At 48.4% G+C, this 18,894-nt stretch overlaps 3 protein-coding genes across 3 annotated transcripts in view; 1 reads left to right on the top strand and 2 right to left on the bottom strand.

The window, feature by feature from the left end:
- Nucleotides 1–64: 64 nt before the first annotated feature.
- Nucleotides 65–8,620, bottom strand: Snip1 (Smad nuclear interacting protein 1). Its single transcript, XM_059254943.1, has 4 exons — nt 7,808–8,620; nt 6,563–6,665; nt 2,663–3,252; nt 65–1,481 (listed from the first exon to the last, which is right to left on the bottom strand). The coding sequence occupies exons 1-4, from the start codon at nt 8,017–8,019 to the stop codon at nt 1,217–1,219; spliced, it is 1,170 nt and encodes a 389-aa protein (XP_059110926.1). The 5' UTR covers nt 8,020–8,620; the 3' UTR covers nt 65–1,216.
- Nucleotides 8,161–16,344, top strand: Dnali1 (dynein axonemal light intermediate chain 1). The gene is made up of 6 exons (XM_059254944.1): nt 8,161–9,268; nt 9,764–9,909; nt 11,569–11,738; nt 13,405–13,583; nt 13,891–14,055; nt 16,262–16,344. The coding sequence occupies exons 1-6, from the start codon at nt 9,188–9,190 to the stop codon at nt 16,295–16,297; spliced, it is 777 nt and encodes a 258-aa protein (XP_059110927.1). The 5' UTR covers nt 8,161–9,187; the 3' UTR covers nt 16,298–16,344.
- Nucleotides 16,345–17,727: 1,383 nt separating this feature from the next.
- The window catches only part of Gnl2 (G protein nucleolar 2), a 30,990-nt gene continuing 29,823 nt past the window's right edge, over nt 17,728–18,894 (bottom strand). The window contains exon 16 of the mRNA XM_059254942.1: nt 17,728–17,921. Within this exon, the coding sequence (XP_059110925.1) occupies nt 17,769–17,921 (153 nt within the window). The 3' untranslated portion in view covers nt 17,728–17,768. The remainder of the gene's footprint in view (nt 17,922–18,894) is intronic.

The following is an 18,894-nucleotide window of genomic DNA, read 5'->3' as shown; positions in this document are numbered from 1 at the left end:
CTTTAGGAGCAAACACACCTATGAACAAAAGTCCTTTATGCTAGGAAAGTATTACCCTCTAAAATGGGGCTATATTTACAAATTTTATTTTTTTTTTACATCTCAAAAATACATATAAATGAAAACCTGCTCTCCAAATGCAGACAGGCCTTTGCCTATCATGTGGTATTATTTCTATCACAAAACAGTGTCATATGAAGATCAGCACATAGCTCTGAAACACACCATTTACAAGCACACATACTGTAAGTAATGACTTTCTTTCTACTTACACAGACAGAGCCCAGGTGGGAAGTTCAGAAGCTGGGCTTCCCCTAGCTTTCCACCCTTGGGAAGTAAATACAAACACATGGTCAAAGATGAAACAGAAACGCAGAAGCTACAAACCTCCTTTAGACACATACACACGACCTTAGGCCACAGCAAGGCCCCTGCTACAAAGTCAACGTCAGTGTGTTTCTCAAAGGGAGAAAAGAGAGGTAACATCTGAATAAAAATGCAAAGCTGAAGAAAGACCAGATGATCAAAACTGTCATGTCCGTGTTTCATGGGGAATCAGGAATCCTCACAGGACGCAGCTCCACAACCCAGTGCATGATAGGACACCAGCACCCGTTGGTAGAAGCCATGACCTCCCTACACAGTCATGTCTACACAGGCGTTGTAGAGTGTCTGTTTAGCTTCGACAGTCAATAATGAGGTCATGTGGTAAATGGTCACCCCCCAAAAAGAAGTGCAAAATCAGCTTCTATGACTCAAGAGCTGACCCGGGTCAAAGCTTTGGTATATGCTGGAGGTTGTTCTGGTGACACCCAAAGCTTACTGAGATTCTCTGCTCCAGGGTTTGTCCCCAAAACAAAACTCCTGGTCCACAAAGCTCAACGACTATATAAATAAGAAACTGTACAGAGAGAACAAGCCACAATCCCCTTTCCAAGGGCTTAATGTTCCTGTGCAGCAGTTCTGAAGGCGCCCACCACAGCCACACATTCTGACCGAAACTCAACCTGCTGTAATTGGTGAGACTGTTCTGAAGACAAGCGCCCACAGGCAGGCGGCTGCTGTGCCAAGTTCAACAACACGAGGTCAGAGTTCTCATACTGCAAGACAGTTGGGCAGCAACAGAGGAAAGACTTAAGGCAAGAAGAGGCGCTGGAGAGTCAACCCCACGGCCTCCATTAGGAACGGTTTCTAAAAGTGGGGTGCTTCTCAGTTGCTAGCTGTCAGACACCATCTCCTCCTCCTCCTCATCTTCGTCTTCCTTCCTGTCTACTTCAGAGGTGTCTGAAGACTCGTGGAGCAAGACATATTCTCTGCTGCTGAACCCAAATTTAAGAACATCTTTTTCCTTCAGTTCATAGTATCTCTGTGGCTCAATACGCTTGTTGTTCAAGAAGGTTCCGTTGCCTGAGCCGAGGTCAATGATGTAGGGCTTGACCCTCCGACCAACCGTGCCGTCAGCACGCGTGTGCTCCACAAGCCTAGAAGAGACCGGGGAGAGAAGCCCGTGAGCCAAGTCCTAGCAGAGACCATCTCCTCTGAAGCTCTCTGCTACAGATCTAGATGCCACCGACCTGGCTTGACCACGGTTCAAATGAAAACTGGAAGGTCACAGGGAAGAACTGCCTGGGATGGGGAAACCGGAAGCAGTTTAAATACACCTAGGAGAAAGGCAGAGCTGGCTGGGAGTGGTGGGCGGGGATGGGCGGCCATGAAAGATCCCAGTGTAGAACTCAGGGCCTCTTGTTAGGGCTACTAACATACTTCCCCAGTGCTGTACACCTACTTTAGCACCAGTCCAAATGGGGAAAAACATCAGAATTAGGACTTGAGAGTCAAGGGCTAGATATGAGACAGAGTTCTGCTCTGAAGATCATTTACTGACATTAGCTGACAGTCTCGGCTGTCAAATGAGGATGTTAACACTGGTCCTGTTTTCCTCAGGGAAGTGTTTAGGATCAGTTGGTAAAGGTGTCAGGTCCAAGCAGCAGATTCAGCCAAGGTATACCTGGCATTCTGACTCCGGCTTCTACTTCTACTTGGTCCTCATTACAGCCCCGGGGGCAGGTGGACACAGGTCCAGAGTGGGGCATGACTTTCTTTCTTTCCTTCCTTCCTTCCTTTCTTTTTGAGATGGGGTCTTGGTACATAGCCCATGCCTAGAGGGTATGCCAATCTTCCTGCTTGGCCTCCTAAGACTTGGATTACAGGCCCGCACCACCGCAATGGTAGGGGCTAATATCTGGGTTTCTGATATCAAGTTCAAGACTCTCATACAAACGTTAAGAGATTACTCAAGGGGGCTGGAGAGATGGCTCAGCGGTTAAGAGCACTGGCTGTTCTTCCAGAGGTCCTGAGTTCAATTCCCAGCAACCACATGGTGGCTCACAACCATCTGTAATGAGATCTGGTGCCCTCTTCTGGCCTGCAGGGATATGTGCAGACAGAACACTGTATACATAATAAATAAATAAATCTTAAAAAAAAAAAAAAAAAAAAAAAAAAAAGAGAGAGATTACTCAAGGACTGTCAGACTCTTTCAGCCCAGCTCATTAGCTACAATGGTAATGGGCTCTTCTGCATTTCTACACGCACAGCTGTAGAATCCTCAGTGAGACACTCACTCCAGCCCCCTTTCTAGCTCTCCCTCTGGTCTACCTACCGGTACTGGAAGACTGCATGCTGCTTTGAGCAAGAGGGATGGTCGATGGGAATGTCGGCGATGCGGCGGTGTCGACCCAGAAGGTAAGCACTCTGCCGATGGATGTACATGACTGGAAGTACCTCATCATTTTTAAAGGGGTAGAGACGCCACCGTTTTTTGGGGATCCGGGCTTCTGGGGGCTCACTGTATTTAATAACCACACCCCGGAAGGTATTGGTGTCCTCAAGAAGTGCTCCAGAGAGTTCAAAGCTTGGTTTTTCTTTAACAGGCACCTCTTTGCCTCTGTTACCAGCAGGGCGAGGGATCACCTCCTCAGCCTCACCGCCAGCACCCTCATTCTGCTGGCGATGCTCCCGGCGCCTGGCATTATGAAAGTCCCTCTCTTCTTCCTGGGCCTGGAGATTCTGGCTGTCTCGATCCCGACCCTGCCCACTGATAGGCCTCTCATCAGAGCTCCTCTTTTGGCGGGAATGGCCCCGGTGCCGGTCTCGCTCACGCTCACTGTTACGAGCTCTCCTTTGCTCCTGTTCTAATGGCTCCCGATGCTGCCGATCCTCTCGTCCTCTCCTTGGATGGTCCTCACGTTCCTGAAATTAAGATGTATTCAGTAAAGGAAAGATAGCTTCTACTCTGTGAATAAGCTGCCAGGGCTGGGGAGATGGCTTGGCCGTTAAGAGCACTGACTTCTGTTCCAGAGGACCCAGGTTCAGTTCCCAACATCCACATAGCTGTTCACAACCATCTGTAACTACAGTTTCAAAGGGATCCAATGCCCTCTTGTGGCGTATGTGGACACTGCATCTATATAGTGCACAAACATCCATGCAGACAAAACACCCACACATAAAATAATTAAACATCAAAAAAACACCACTACATCTGTGACCTGGATGCTGGTATTCAGAACAAATTCCTATCCACACAAGACTATCTGTGGTAGTTCTGTTCCCCTGGAGGGCCATTAAGACTATATATTCCATGCTGTTCCTCAAATAAAGGCCTGATAGCCCAAGCCCACATCCAGAGCCCTCAAAATAAGAGGCTGAAAGGGAGAAATAATATTCCCTTCAGTCATCTTCAGGCAAACTCAAAAGGCAGCAATGTGTAGAAAATAGCACAGAGTAGCCGGGCAGGCAGATCACTGAGTTTGAAGCCAGCCTGGTCTACAGAGTGAGTTCCAGGACAGCTTGGGCTACCTGAAACCCACCCCCCCCCAAAAAAAAGGAATTAAAAAAAAAAAAAAGAAAGAAAGAAAAGAAAACTTCAGAACAGTCACATTTAAGATACATAAAGGAAAAAGTTAACTTCCTCATAAGTCAAAAAGGAAACTGAAATAATTTCAAAAGCTCCAATTTCAACAATTAGAAAGATTATTCAAACATCTAGGAATAAACTTCAGAAACATGAAAGCCTTAAGAAACCTACAAGAAGGTACTCGGCAGTTTCCAAACTTCTGACAAAATGGAGACACATATTGAAAATCAGCCCTGGCAAAAACTACAATACACATCACACAGCAGTAGATCAATGAGAGCCGGCCAGTAGAGGCACATGCTTTTGAACCCAGCACTCAGGAGGCAGAGGCAGGTGGGTCTTGGTGAGTTTGAGGCCAGCCTGGTCTGCAGAGTTCCAGCAGGTTATTACACAGCAAGACTATCACACAAAGAAACCCTGCCTGGAAAAAACAACAACAAAAATAGACCAATGAGAAATCAATCAGTAAGGCAGGCAGTCGCAGGCAAAGCCTATCAACAGCAGTCTCCAGAAGAAGCTAACACTTAGTAACCCCCATCTCACTAGGAACCAGAGCATCAATGCTAAAAGAATAGACATTTTCTCAGATTAGCAAAACTAAAAAGGTCAGGAATAGCTACTATCAAAAGAGAAGGGCCTAGGCTGCACACCTTTAATGCCAGCACTCGGGAAGCAGAGGCAGGGTTCCATGCCAACCAAGTGATCTAGCGAGGAAGAGAAACTATCTGCACAGGGGAGGGGACAGACCACTGGTGGAGTCTGATTGATGGTACACCCATAATATCAGCACTCAGGAGGCCGAGGCAGGAGAATCAAGTGTTCTAGGCCTAGCCAGGTGGTGGTGGCTTTCGGCTTTAATCCCAGCACTTAGGAGGCAGAGGCCAGTGAGTTTGAGGCCAGCCTGGTCTACAGAGTGAGTTCTGGGATAGCCAGGACTGCACAGAGAAACCCTGTCTCAAAAAACCAGAGTTCTAGGACTAGAGAGATGGCTCAGGGGTTAAGAGCACTGGCTATTCTTCCAGAGGTCCTGAGTTCAATTTCCAGCAACCACATGGTGGCTCACAACCATCTGTAAGAGATCTGGTGCCCTCTTCTGGCCTGCAGAGATACATGCAGGCAGGACACTGAATACATAATAAATAAATAAACCTTGCTGGGCGGTGAGGGCGCACCCCTTTAATCCCAGCACATCGGGAGGCAGAGCCAGGCAGAACTCTATAAGTTCCAGGAAAGGCACAAAGCTACACAGAGAAACCCTGTCTCGTACGCGCCCCCCCAAAAAAAAACAAAAACAAAAACAAAAAACCAGAGTTCTAGGCCTGCCTAGGCTAACTACCAAGCAAGTTTCAGGCCAGTCTGGCCCTAATTAGCAGACCAACTGTCTCAACTACAAAGATGTGGAATCATACAATTTTTGTCTTTTTCTACCTGGTTTATTAAGCAAGTCATCAGGGTTCAGTCATCTTGTAACGTGTTAGAATTTTCTTCCTTTTATGGCTGAGTAATATTCCATTAATATAAATACATTCGTAATGGTAATGGGACTGGAATTCAGGCCAGGTAAGCACTCTACTTCTAAACTTTAGCCCCAGCCCTCTTCACTTCTGAGACAGTGTCACTTTTTGAAAAGCTCACCAAGCTTTTAAAACAGTCCTGAACTTGTGATCCTCCTGACTCAGTGTAGGATTACATGCATACACCACCACACCTGCCCCGAGCAAGACACTGCTAGAAAACCTGGAAGATAACTCAGCAGCTAAAAGCACTTTTTGTTCTCCAGAGGACCTGGGTCAGGTCCCAATACCCACATGGTATCTTACAACCATCCTTAACTCAAGTTCTAGGGAATCTGGTACCCTCTTCTGGACTCTGTGGGCACCAGACATACACACAGTACACATACATACATACATGCAGGCAGGCAAAACACTCATACAGATGCAAAAGAATATATATATTTATCACACACACACACATTTAAGACTGTTGTAACATTTACAGAGATGCAGACAAAGGAACTAGAGCAGCTAAGATCATTTTTGAAAGACTAAAGTAAAAGGAATCAGGACACTCAGTTTCAAGATTATTTAAATGTGGTAATTGAGACAGCATGGTATTGGCAGAATGACAGGCATATGCTGACTGATTTTCAATGTGGAATAAAATAACAATGTCCTTTGAAAAAAGGGTCCTGGAGTAGGTGGGCACTCACAGGTCAAAGCTGTGCCATCCGTGCTGCTTTAGAGAGTACCATAAACGATGTGCATCCAAGACATGAGAAACAGAGAAGAGGCCCGGAGGTAAGGAAGGATAAAGACAGAAGGGAATGGCATCTCAACAGCCGTGAAATGTCTATATCCTGACTACGATACTGCCCACAGTTGGGTGAGAAGTTACCACTGGGAGAAACAAGGAAATGTACATCTCTGTATTATTCCTGACAAAGAGTTATCAGAATCAAATCAGTAATTTCCTCCATGTTTAAATTTTCATGTAGAACAACCGCACACACATATCCAGTTTTTAGGAAAACCCACTGCCAGGACAAGGAAACATGTACACACATAGGTGCAGACCCTCTTTGGGTCCAGCAACAGCTCTAGATTTGAACTTCCTATCAGAGGCTCCTGCCCACTCACTCACCTGCTTCACTTTGACCGTGGAGTAGTGGGGACTCCGGCTTCTCTTAGTCCGTGGAGACTTGCTTCTTCTCCCTGAGGACTTGTTTTTCTTTTTGGCTGGGGACCTTTTTCAGAGCATGGTACACAGGATTTTACCTCAATGTCCCTTCCCCCAAATAAATTAGCTTCAAGGATCAGGCTCGCCTACTAAACACAACACATTTGTGAGATCACTAGGGGGGTCAGGCTTTCACTTTCCTAGTCACTTCTCCCGAACACACACACACACACACACACACACACACACTCACTGCCTGCTTAAGCTTTCTCACTTAGATAACCTAATTCTTGAACCCCAAAGCCTTAAAAACCTTTCTTCTCCCAGTCTGTCATCCTACTAATTGGCACCACTATCTAGGAAGTCAATCTTGCCTGGGTTTTTTTTTTCTCACTAACACACTCCCTTCTCCAACAAACACATCCAATCCCTGGGCAGGTCCTAGGGTCCCACCCTGTCTTCCACCCCACGTCATTCCTACCAGCCTACAATGCTCCTCCTTCATCGCTCAATTCCAGATACACTGGCTGTTTTGGTTCAACTTTTAAAACAAACACAATTCCACTCCAGTCTTTGCATATACTTTTCTCTGTCATGATCTCGTGCGTGTGCGTGTGCGTGTGTGTACATAACTCAGCCTGGGACTCAAGATCCTCCCGCCTCAGCATCCCCACTACTGGATTACAAGCATGCCCGACGGACGACATTGGGTTGTCCCTGGATTGTTAAGATTCTTGACTCAAGAGGATGGGTCGATCTTATAGGTCAGGTCTCAGCTTCAATGGCACCTCTGTACGAGCCCTCTCCTCTTTTCACTCAACGTCTCACTACCACATTACTGTTTTAATTGATCCTTAACACTAATTGAATCTATCTACTTATTTTCCTTCTTAGGGTTAGGGCTTGCCCAATTTCGCCAGGGTCAAACCATCTCTCTTCTTCACATACGGCCCAATACCTCAACTGATCTCTAGCCCACACTATGCACTCAGTAAATCGATGCCGTACGGAGGCATCCGAGAATGAGTGCTGCGAAGAAGTCGCCAAGACCCAACGTGAGGCACTCTTTGGCGGCAGGCAAGTGGAAAGACATTCCTACCGTCCACCATGGGCAGGCGGGGGAACCTCGTTTCAACTCAACAGGTGCTCTGCACCCTGAGTCGCTCGCACCGCCCGGGCCCCGCGCCATCCCGGCCGCGTCCCTCTCACCGGCTCGCTCCCCGGGCTCGACTCCCGCGGTGGCCGGTGCGGCCCGGCTCAGTGGCGGGCGGGGACGAGCTAGCGGCTGGGGCATCGGGCCGGCGGTGCGCGACAGGTTCGGGGCTCAGACGCTCCTGCTTCACCACCACGGTCGCCAGCGCGTCGTCAGCCCGGTGTCGCCGCCGGCCGCTTCGCTCCCGCTCGCTCTTGCCCGCCTTCATCCTGCGGCCCGGCCGAGAGCCACTTGCACGGTCCGTTGAGCCACTCGAGCCGAAGGAAGTGACGGGCCGACCTTTGCACTTCTGCTTCCGGGCAGCCTGCTATCCCAGAAGCCCTCACGGCGAGGTTCCCCCACCCCCCCCGGTGGGCGGGGCCGCAGGCGATTGGGTTCACACGCTGGGGACACCTGCTGATGGTCCCGGGCATCCCGGCTGCTGGGGAAGTGAGACTGGAGGACTGAAAAGTCAGGGCCAGACCTCGGAAGGCTGAGGCAGGAGGATCGCTGTAAATTCGAGGCCAGCCTGGGCAATTTAGACTCTGTCTCAAATTTTGAAAAAGTTGTCTCTCGGGTAGAGCGATTGCCTAGCCGAGCCCGAAGCCCTGGATTCCATCCGCGGCACGGCCAAATAGAAATTAAAAGTGGCGGAAAGCCTGGGGATGTAGCTTAGTTGTAAAGTGAGCTTTTGCCTCGCTTGTGCAAAGCCCCGAGGGCAATCCCCAAGGCCTCAAAAAATGACCAAAAATTTGTTTTGTTTTGTTTTTCTAAACAGGATTTTTATATGCAGCCCTGGCTGTCCTAGAACTCACTCACTCAGACCAGGCTGATCTCAAACTCGAAGATCTGCCTGCCTCTACCTCCCGAGCGCTGGGATTAAAGGCGTGCGCCACCACTGCCCGGCTTTTAAAAAAAGAAAAGTCTTATGTGGGAAAGCTAATCCAACGCTGTTCGTGGCGGATTGTTGATGGTTAACAATACACAGACAAGTACTCGATAATAGGAAATTTTTTGTTTCTTGAGACTGTGTCTTTATGTAGCCTTGGCTGTCCTGGAACTCACAGAGAGCCACCAGCCTCGCCTTCCCAGTGCCAATCGTTGCCAAACAATCTAAGGAGTCAGGAGATAACTTCCATTTTAAGGCTCAGGAAGATGGTTTGCCCATGTCATCACATCCCTTATCAGACCTAGCGGTAGGGCTCCAGTCTTGTTTACCAAGAAGCCTAGAGTGTGCGGAGCCGGCTCAGTAGAACAAAACTTGCACGCGGCCAGCTCCACCTCCCTATGAAGCCCCGCCCCATCCATGGGGCAAGGCGAGGAGGGGTTTCCATGGTGACCGCAAACAAGACCCCACCTGGAGGGGCCGCTACAGAGTTGGCACCCCTGCTGCCACCATGATACCCCCCGCAGACTCTCTGCTCAAATATGACACCCCGGTATTGGTGAGCCGGAACACCGAAAAACGGAGCCCCAAGGTATGAACAGGTCTCAGGGGATGCGAGATCCTACAAATTCCCATGGGGAAAGACATCCTAGCTTTGAGAACCTCTGGAATTTCAGGAGACAGGCATTGCTGGGACTGACAGCCAAGGGGATTGGGACAAGGACGACGGAGGTGGGGAGAGGAATCAGACAAGCCTAGCTGTGACCCTAAAGGACAGATTTAAGATGAGAAGTCACAGGGAAATGGACTTGTGGGCTTGTGGTAGTCAGGTCCAAGTATAGGCCAGGTAGTGACTTCCCCATCTCTAGAGAGTCAGAGCAGAGGCCTGACCACTCGCTCTAGAAACACCAGTGGGGCGGGGGGGGGGGGGGACACCAGTTCAAACACAGGGCCAGAGCCAGATATCCCTCTTGGTCTCTTCAGCTCATACTCTGTTGAGACCACAGATGAGGGAAGCCGGCTGGAAATGGGGAAGGCTGTACAAGAGCTGGAACAATCTGGAGGTCCTGTCTCACCTGTCTCTTAGGCTCGGCCCCTGAAAGTCAGCCTCCAGCAGCCTGGACCCTCGGGTCCAGTCCCACAGCCACCCAAGGCCAAGCTACCCTCGACTTCCTGTGTCCCAGATCCTGCAAAACAGGCAGAAGAAATCTTGAATGCCATCTTGCCTCCAAGGTAAAAAATAAAAATAATAAAAATAAAAAACGGGGTGGGGTGGGAGAAGCAGTAGCTGGGAAAAGGTCCAAGCTCTTGTCTCCAGAACTTGGGTGTGTGGGGCCAGGAAATTTACCTATGTGGGGCCAGGAAGTTTACCTGTTTTCTGCCTTGGGTTTTTGCTCAGCTTTCTTGATTTCATGGAGTCTAAGTATGGCTGGATGCTCACAGCCAGGAAGGAAACCTCTAAATCCATCCTCATACGCTCCATGTTCTGAGCAGTCTCGTGACTTTAGATGGCAGCTATGCAGTCAGCTTTCAAATATGGGTCTCTAGTCCAGCCCTGTTCCTCCTAAACTCCATTCCCAGTATTCTGCTCCCTTGGTACATCCATCAAGATTCCCCCATAGAGAGCCTGGTGTGGTGGCATGTGCTTAATCCCAGCACTCTGCTGGACACAGGAAGGTTGCCTCAAAGTCAAGGCCAGCCTGGACCACAAAGGGAATGCCAGACCAGCTAGTGCTACATAGCAAGGCTGTGTCTCAAAAAACTCCAAATAGGGCTGGACAGATGGCTCAGAGGTTAAGAGCACTGACTGCTCTAATGGAGGTCCTGAGTTCAATTCCCAGCACTCACATGGTGGCTCACAACCATCTGTAATGAGATCTGGCTCCCTCTTCTATATACATAATAAATAAATAAATCTTTAAAAAAAAATGTAGCAGGGCGGTGGTGGTGCATGCCTTTAATCCCAGCACTTGGGAGGCAGAGGCAGGCGGATCTCTATGAGTTCGAGGCCAGCCTGGGCTACAAAGGTGAGTTCCAGGAAAGGCGCAAAGCTACACAGAGAAACCCTGTCTCAGGAAAAAAAAAAAAAAAAGGTCTATGTTTAAAAAAAAAAAAACCCACAAATAAAGCAAGGCCCAGTGAATCTCACCTTTAATCCCAGAACTCAGGAGGCAGAGGCAGGAGGATAAACATTTAAGGCCACCCTGGGCTACATAGCCCAGCTAGAATTCTCAAAAACCCTCCACCTAATGGACATTTTTCTACCCAAGGCAATAAAGCTTTCTCTCAGAATAAAGGAAACACGGAGAACCTGTGATCGTCTCCAGAGATGGAGATAAGAGAGAGGTGTCATTTTTCAGTGGATTCTCTCCCACCAACATAGACATCCTCCCTCCCTCCCTTGCTATCCTGCCTGCAAGTTCACCACTGCAGGAACTGGCTGTGCCTCCAGCACCGAATTCATTATGGGCAGCCATCGCAAACACAGCCCTTCAAGAACCTCTACACTCCCAACACACACCAATGCTTCCTAGTGGCTTGCGTGAGGTTTATGATGTTCCGTGTCTCCACCGTAAGCCAGTGTGGGGGAATCCCCACTGCATCTTCTGTTCAAATCAAGCAGCAGGACCATGCATCTGTCCTCAACGTGCTAGGCAGGTATGACCTGGAGCAGAGGGTTGTGGTCTCATGGACAGTGCAGATTGCCCATCTAACCAACCCCGAGGTAGGTGTCCTGTAGGGGCTGCATAGCAGCGGGTGTGGCTTGGGAAAGAGAGGGAAGTGGATTCTGGTGGCATGATGGTTATGCTGCCTCTTGCTCCTGCTCAGGCAGAGAGTGCCGAGGGCCGAGGGCCATTTGCTCACATTGGGTGGCTTGTGTCTGTGTCATAGGGAATGGGTGGAAGACACACAGCTATGGATCCAGCAGGTGTCCAGCACACCCAGCACCAGAATGGATGTGGTGCATTTGCAGGAGCAGCTGGACCTGAAGCTTCAGCAGAGACAGGCCAGGGAGACAGGCATCTGCCCTGTGCGCAGGGAACTCTACTCTCAGTGTTTCGGTGAGTAGGCTTGGTGGGGTGAAAACTATACACTGTCTGCCTCCTTCTAGCACAAAACCATGCCCGGGTTACCCCCAAACTACACCCCGCACTCTAGAAATCATCTCTTCTTTTTCCTGATTCCCCCACAGCTGCTGAGTACATTCCCTTCCCTTCCCAGTCTCCACCTCAGCCAGTCATCCATGCGCCAGACATTCACCGTCACTGAGGTGCCTTATCCCTCACAGATGTTTGTTTGGTTTTTATGTAGATTGAGATTTATTTTGTGTGTGGGTGTGGGTGCACACACGTGCACATGCATGTTTTTATAGGGGCACGCATGTGCCATGGCATGAGTGTGGAGGTCAGAGGAAAACTTGCAAGAATTGATTCTCTCCTTCTACCTTGTGTGTTCTGGTGATTGGCTCAGGTCATCAGGCATGGTGGCAAGTGCCTTTACCCACTGAACCATTTCACTGACCCCTTAATAGGTATTTGGAATAAGGTAAGAACTTCCATTTTAGCCAGGCATGGTGGTACACACCTTTAATACAAGCCCTTGGAAGGCGGAGGTAGGCAGATCTGTCTGGTTTGAGGTCAACCTGGTCTACATAGTGAATTCCAGGCCAGCCAAGGCTACATTAAAAAAAGTAAGAAAAAAGACTTCTTATTTTGAGTCTTTGCTTCTTTTTTTTTTTTTTTAAAGATTTCCATAACGAGCCTGTGCTTTTTTTTTTTTAAAGTCAGGGTTTCAATATCTAGGCCTGGTGGGCCTGGATTCAAGATCTGCTGCCTCTGCCTCCTGAGTGCTGGGATTAAAGGTGTGCGCCACTGCTGCCCGGCTTAGCACGAGTGTTTTTAAACACCACCATTTGGGAAGGCCAGTTCTTGTACCCACTTTGTGCCTGAACATGGAAGCGAGGGGACCAGCTACCACAAACAAACCTGGGGCCCTAGTCTCTCTCTTTCCATGCTAAGCTTGCTGACAGAATGCTTCTTCAAGAGTCAGGTTCAGAGGAGTGACTGTATGGTCAGTTCCTTAGGTCATGGAAAACGCCCTCTCATAGTGCCTTCTTATAGACCATATTTTATTTTTTGTGTGTGCTGTATGCATGTGTATGTGTGCACATATGTGTTTGTGCATGAATGTGTGTGCACGTGTTAAGACCAGAAGTCAATGTCAAATGACTTCTCTCATTTTCCACTTTTTTTTGAGATCTTTCGGAAAAACTTTGTGTGAGTGGGTGTTTTACCTGCAAGTATGTCTGTGCACATCTATGCTGTGCCCAAGGAGGCTGGAAGAGAGTATTGGATACCCTGGAACCTGAGTTTCAGGTGGTTGTTAGCTGCTAAACATGGATTTTTCTGGAAAAACAGTCAATGATCTTAACTGCTGAATCATCCCTCCAGCCCCTCTACCTTAGTTTTTGAGACAGAATCTTTCACTGAACCTGGTGCTCTTTGATTTAGCAAGACTAACTGGCCAGCAAGCTCCAGTGGATTTTCTGTCTCCACTTCCCCAGGACTAGAATTACATGTGTGCCACTGTGCCTGGTTTTTTATTTCCCCAGACCCATGCCTCTGAGAACACATCCTAAGTCCTTCACAAGAGGAAGGGTGGCTCGCCATAGACTAAGTGCCTGTCCCCTCACCACTGCCTTTTATCTCCCTGTGTGCATGTTGGAAGATGAGCTGATCCGGGAGGTCACCATCAACTGTGCAGAGAGGGGGCTGCTGCTGCTGCGGGTCCGGGATGAGATCCGCATGACCATCGCCGCCTACCAGACTCTGTATGAGAGCAGCGTGGCATTTGGCATGAGGAAGGCACTGCAGGCCGAACAGGGGAAGTCAGACATGGAGAGGAAAGTGAGTGGGCTTCACCATGTCCCCAAGGCTCCCAGGCTTTTCTGTTAGTCTTGGCTTGCAGTTGTTATTACAGCCCCGAATTCTGGTCCTGAGCGTGTCCTCCACACTGATAGTGCAAGGCCTCAGTGAGAAGGTGGTCTTCTTGTCTGAGGACACTCCATGTCAATCACTGACTTCCCACTGGGTGGCAGTACACACCCTGGCATCGTCTTAGGTTGGACTCTTGTGTCCTAAGTCTCCCCACCCAGGCTCTCATAACACACATGCACGTGGGGATGTCCCAGGATGACGGCCATTCTATCTTCAGATTGCAGACTTGGAGACAGAGAAGAGAGATTTGGAGAGGCAAGTGAATGAACAGAAGGCGAAATGCGAGGCCACTGAGAAGCGGGAGAGCGAAAGGCGGCAGGTGGAGGAGAAGAAACACAATGAGGAGATCCAGTTCCTGAAGCGGACCAATCAGCAGCTGAAGGTAAAGGAGCACATTGGAGTCTTTGGGGTTTGTTTGTTTGTTTGTTTGTTTGTTTTTTGTTTGTTTGTAGTAGTGGAGATTCAGTGTCATGAAGGACACTGGACAAGTGTTAGACCCTAAACTCTATCTCCAGCCCTCCTTTTCACTTTTTTTTTTCTTGTTTAGAGTTTTGAGACAGGGTCTCATGTAGCCCAGGCTAGCCTCAAACTCACACTTTCCTTCATAGTCTCTGTACTCCCAGGATTATAGGCATGTGCCACCATGCCCAACTCTCCTTTTAATTTTCTTTTAAAGAGTTGTTTGTTTTTGTTTGTTTTGGGTTTTTTAAGACAGGGTTCCTCTGTGTAACAGTCCTGGCTGTAAAAAGTTTTTTAAAAAGCTGGGAGGTGGTGGTGCAAGCCTTTAATCCCACCACTTGGGAGTCAGGGGCAGGCAGATCTCTGTGAGTTCAAGGCTAGCCTGGTCTACAGAGTTCCAGGACAGGCTCCAAAGCTACACAGAGAAACCCTGTCTCAAAAAAGGTCAGTGCCCCCCAGGCATTACCCGTCTCTGAATACTCATTATCATACAAGCTCAATCGTGTGTGAGCTGCAGAGTTAACTGCTGCCACAGATCTCAAAGTGGCACTGGGCTTGCAATCTGTGTGTTCAACACAGAAAAGACCAACAGAGGTCCTATCCCACCCATAGCCAGTAGGCTAAAGGCAACTGAGCCATTCCCTTCCTTAATGAGCCTTACTGCAAACTGGAGTCCTTGTAAGATGGTATCCCAAAAGCAAATGGAACTTGAGTTTTATAAATTTATAACTTTCAAAGCCAATGGAGATGTATATAACTATTGAATTAAATTTATCATGCCCAATAGAATGAAAGATTAACTAAGTGTGGTAGCTACTTTTGCTCACCCTGGCATCTTGATGCACTGTGGCAAAAGCAGAGAAAGCTTTTGAAATAAGGAGTATATGGGAAGGCCCGCTAGGTGTATGGCAGAGGGCTGAGTGGGAAGGAGGCCAGGCCACTGGCTGCAAAGGCTGAGCCCCAGACAAGCATCACCCTTTTCACAGGGCAACTTTTATAAATAATTATTGGACACCCCTAGATGTGCCAAATAGAAGCTATGGAGCTGGTGCCCAACAGCGCAGCTTCACAAGGCCTCGGAAGGTTCTGGGGCTTGCTGAGGTTTAAGCATTACTCTTCTAAATATGGCGTCTATACATATCTCTGTGAGTTCGAGGCCAGCCTGGTCTACAGAGCGAGATCCAGGACAGGCACCAAAACTACACAGAGAAACCTTGTCTCGGGGTGGGGTGGGTGTGGGGGGGAACCTAACCAAACAACAACAACAAAAAAAAATGGTGCCTATAAAGCAGCTCTCTCCTACCTCCCTAACTTAAAGCCAAAAGGTCTGGCCCTTGAGATAAGGAAGGCTTTGTATGAGCCATCAGCAGAGGATGAGAGATTTTGCTTAGTTGCTCGAGTCTATTAGAAGAAAAGCTGGAGACTTCCCCAGCCAGATGTAAATGTTGACACAGCAGATTCCAAAGCTGGTTCCTTAGTTCCAGCAAGAGCAAAGCTGAATACCTTAGCATCCTTCTGACATCCAAAGGCAGCCTTGAAATCCCCAGGGCGAAGGATTCTTTACCCGAAAGCTCTTTTTATTGACTCAAAGCTGCACTACAAAGAAAGCAGTGTTTCCAGTCCCCAGGATGGACCTTAAGGGTCTGTTCACTTATCAGGGCAGTAAATCACTGTGCTGGCTGCTAGAGGAACTCAGTAAATAAGCCCCAAGTGTCTTATGCTTTCCCTACTCACTGGTAGCAATTTCTTCTAATTGAGTGTCAAGTTGTCTCTGTTTCCTAGACCTCTGGTCCAACAGAGCTCCACCGTACTAAGCCAGGGAGCCCAATGTTTAACTTAGGGGACATACTCAGGCTTAAAGCAGGAGCGATGGGAAACCACTGTTTCAACAACTTTTATTCCATTTCCCCTTCTGTGCTTCCTATTATACACTGAACTATTATTGTATGGAAACCAGGACAGCTCTGGTTTCTGCTCATGTAACAAAAGCATGCCAAGCTTGAATCCAGCTAATCTAGAAAATGTGGAGCTGAGTCAGAAGGGGGGGGGGGCGCTCAGAGTGGCAGCCTTTGGGCTATTCCTCCCAGGCAAGATGCAAATATTAATGGAGTTTTGTTTTTGTTTTTCAGGCCCAACTGGAAGGCATTATCGCACCAAAGAAGTGATAATTTCCATATGGGTCTCAGCAGGCACTCCGCCCCACCGTAGGCCCTGTAATAAAAAGCCAGTTTCCTGAGTGAACAACCCCTCCCCTCCCCTGATCACCACTCATGTAATTGTTAGAACTGTTGCCCAGTGCCATCAAACACCTACGGTCTAGCAGCCAGGCTCCTGGTTGGGCAATGGAAGGTGGTGTAACTCCGCGTCCATGTGCAGCTTACAGATTGGCCTGGGGAATGTGTCATCTCAACAACTCAGGAAGCAAGTGTTTCCCCAGAGAAACTACTCTTGCATCAAGTTCAGTTCACGTTCCCCTTGTCTCTTGGGCTTCCCTGGGACGTCCTTCCACTTCATCACTTCTCTAGTGTAACTTAGCAACTTATTTCCGAGTTTGCTTTTAGTCTCCATTCCCACCCACCAAGACATAAGACCCTGTCCTCAGTCTGCCTGGCTCCGTGAGGAAACAGACAACCCATGCTCGATGAAAGGTATCCTGAGAGCTGTGTGCACCCAGGTCCTCCCCATTGCACCTTCTGCAGGAAGGATATCAAAGCCCGACTCCACACCCCTAACTAGTCATAATGAACAGCCAAGGAGGTAGCCACATTTCACACGTAGTTCTAGTCAGGTTATGGCCTAGACAGTTTGTAGATCCAGAAGACTCAAATTACAGACAAATTTCTACTCAGGGAAGCCCAGGATGGGGGAGGACAGGGAGCTTGGTGACACCCATCATTCAGTCAAGTGTCAGAAGGACAGTTCTTAAGGCAGCACTAACATTTCCTTCCATTTGGTGGGACTGCCTCAAGTACACAGCACCCCTTCAGGGGTGCCAGAAAGGACTCACTCCCTGGAGGCTTTGCCCTCCAGCCCAGTCAAGGCTTACTGCAAGGCTTCTGATCCCAAGAGCTGTTCTGAGTTGACTATATCCTAACACTGTGACCTTATAGTAGAAGTCACATCTTTGACTCTCACCCAGTATCCTGAGGAACTAGGTCTCCATTAGAACAAGCTGCTGTGCTGCCACCTTCCCGGAAGAGCCCGGTCCCTGTGGTGTGCTGGCTTTGTGGCCTGCACAGCAAAGCATCTGTACCCTCACAAGCCCAAGTAAACTCATCGCAGTTGCTGAGCACTCATCATTCCTGCCAGCCTCACCACGAACGTCTCTGAAGCACTTGTGCCCTTCCCGCCCTGGAGGCTCGGTTCCCAGCGCTGTTGAGTAGAGCAAGAGAAAAAATACACGTCTGTAGTAGACACACACAGAAGGGTCCCACTCTGGAGGAACTGAGGGCCAGGTCAAGTGTTGGAAAAACTCTCTGGCTGAGGATTTACTCTTGTCACTAGCACTGGGGTACAGCCCCAACTGCTAAGCTTCCCAAGTGTGTTGTGTCTTACAGATGCCAACTGGGCACGAAAAAAATGAACACAATTCCTATGGCACATTTTTGTATAATTTAATAAACAACTTTCTAGATGTTACTGCTTCTGTCTGAATTTCTTGTGTCTGTGTTTCTGTCCCTCCGAGTCGTTCATCTTCTTTTTGTTCCTGTTTCTGTTTTTCACATTGTGTGTTTCATAGTAGCGCACACCAACTTTTTTGGATTGTTGCTGCCGGGCTGCTCTCCTCCGCTGCAAAACACAACAGCAAAGCAAACCAGTCAAACACTGAAGGTCGTGAAACAGGAGCCCACTTTCCACCTCTCCATGCCTGTGCAGCTACCACAGCAAGGGAAGCAAAGCTGAGGGACTGTCAACCCCAGACGGATGGCCAGCAGCAGACTCACTGGGCCTAGCCCTCATCCCTCTACCCGGGGAGTCTGCTTCAGCTCTGCAAAGCTGTCCTTCCCAGAGGTCAGGTACCTGCCTGCCTCATCAGCTGTACTCTGTGTCACTTCCCTGGAACCAGACAAACCAATTCTTCTGGCCAACAGGACACAGGTTTGAAGATGGTAACCTAGAACTCCTGAAACTAAGACTCAGACTCAAGGGGCCACTTCTTGACCCAAATTAAATTACATCAGGTCTGCTGTGGAATAATCCTTCAGTACACTGTGAATGTGTATTACTCTCATTCGTTAATAGAGAAGCTGACTGGCCTATAGCAAGGCAAGATAAAGTTAGGTGGGACAATCAAACAGGATGCTGGGATGAAGAAGGGAAGAGTCAAGAGAGAAGCCAGGCAGCAGGAAGTGTAGAAAATGAGGTAACAAGCCATGAGCCACATGGAAAAGCATAGATAAGAAATATGGGTTAAGTGTAAGAGTTAGCTAGTAACAAGTATGAGCTATTGGCCGAGCATTTATAAATAATATTAAGCCTCTGTGTTGGTTATTTTTGAAACTGGTGGGCGGGAGAGAAACGTTCAACTACACAGGTCATTAAAAAGTGGGGTTTCTAGAATGCCTAGCTCTAAATTCTTATTTGTTTCAGAAAGAATGGGTCTTGAGAACTGGACTTCTAGTTGGATGTGATAGCTGTAACTTCAGCATTTGAGAGACTAAGATAAGGGGACTGCCTGAGTTTGAGAGTAACCAGGGCCTGCACAGCAAGACCCTGCCTCAAAGGAAATAATAATAATAATAATAATAATAATAATAATAAT

The sequence above is a fragment of the Peromyscus eremicus genome, chromosome 2 (assembly GCF_949786415.1).
Source record: "Peromyscus eremicus chromosome 2, PerEre_H2_v1, whole genome shotgun sequence".
NCBI lineage: Eukaryota > Metazoa > Chordata > Mammalia > Rodentia > Cricetidae > Peromyscus > Peromyscus eremicus.
This window is presented reverse-complemented; position numbering and strand designations above follow the sequence as displayed.

Excerpts from the sequence above, each read along its gene's own strand:
- Snip1 (XM_059254943.1), bottom strand. The coding sequence starts at position 8,019 with ATGAAGGCGGGCAAGAGCGAGCGGGAGCGAAGCGGCCGGCGGCGACAC. Across the intron at positions 6,666-7,807 it reads CGAGCCCGGGGAGCGAGCCG|GTCCCCAGCCAAAAAGAAAA; the intron begins GTGAGAGGGACG and ends GCTCTGAAAAAG. Across the intron at positions 3,253-6,562 it reads CCACGGTCAAAGTGAAGCAG|GAACGTGAGGACCATCCAAG; the intron begins GTGAGTGAGTGG and ends TCTTAATTTCAG.
- Dnali1 (XM_059254944.1), top strand. The coding sequence starts at position 9,188 with ATGATACCCCCCGCAGACTCTCTGCTCAAATATGACACCCCGGTATTG. Across the intron at positions 9,269-9,763 it reads CCGAAAAACGGAGCCCCAAG|GCTCGGCCCCTGAAAGTCAG; the intron begins GTATGAACAGGT and ends CCTGTCTCTTAG. Across the intron at positions 11,739-13,404 it reads ACTCTACTCTCAGTGTTTCG|ATGAGCTGATCCGGGAGGTC; the intron begins GTGAGTAGGCTT and ends GCATGTTGGAAG.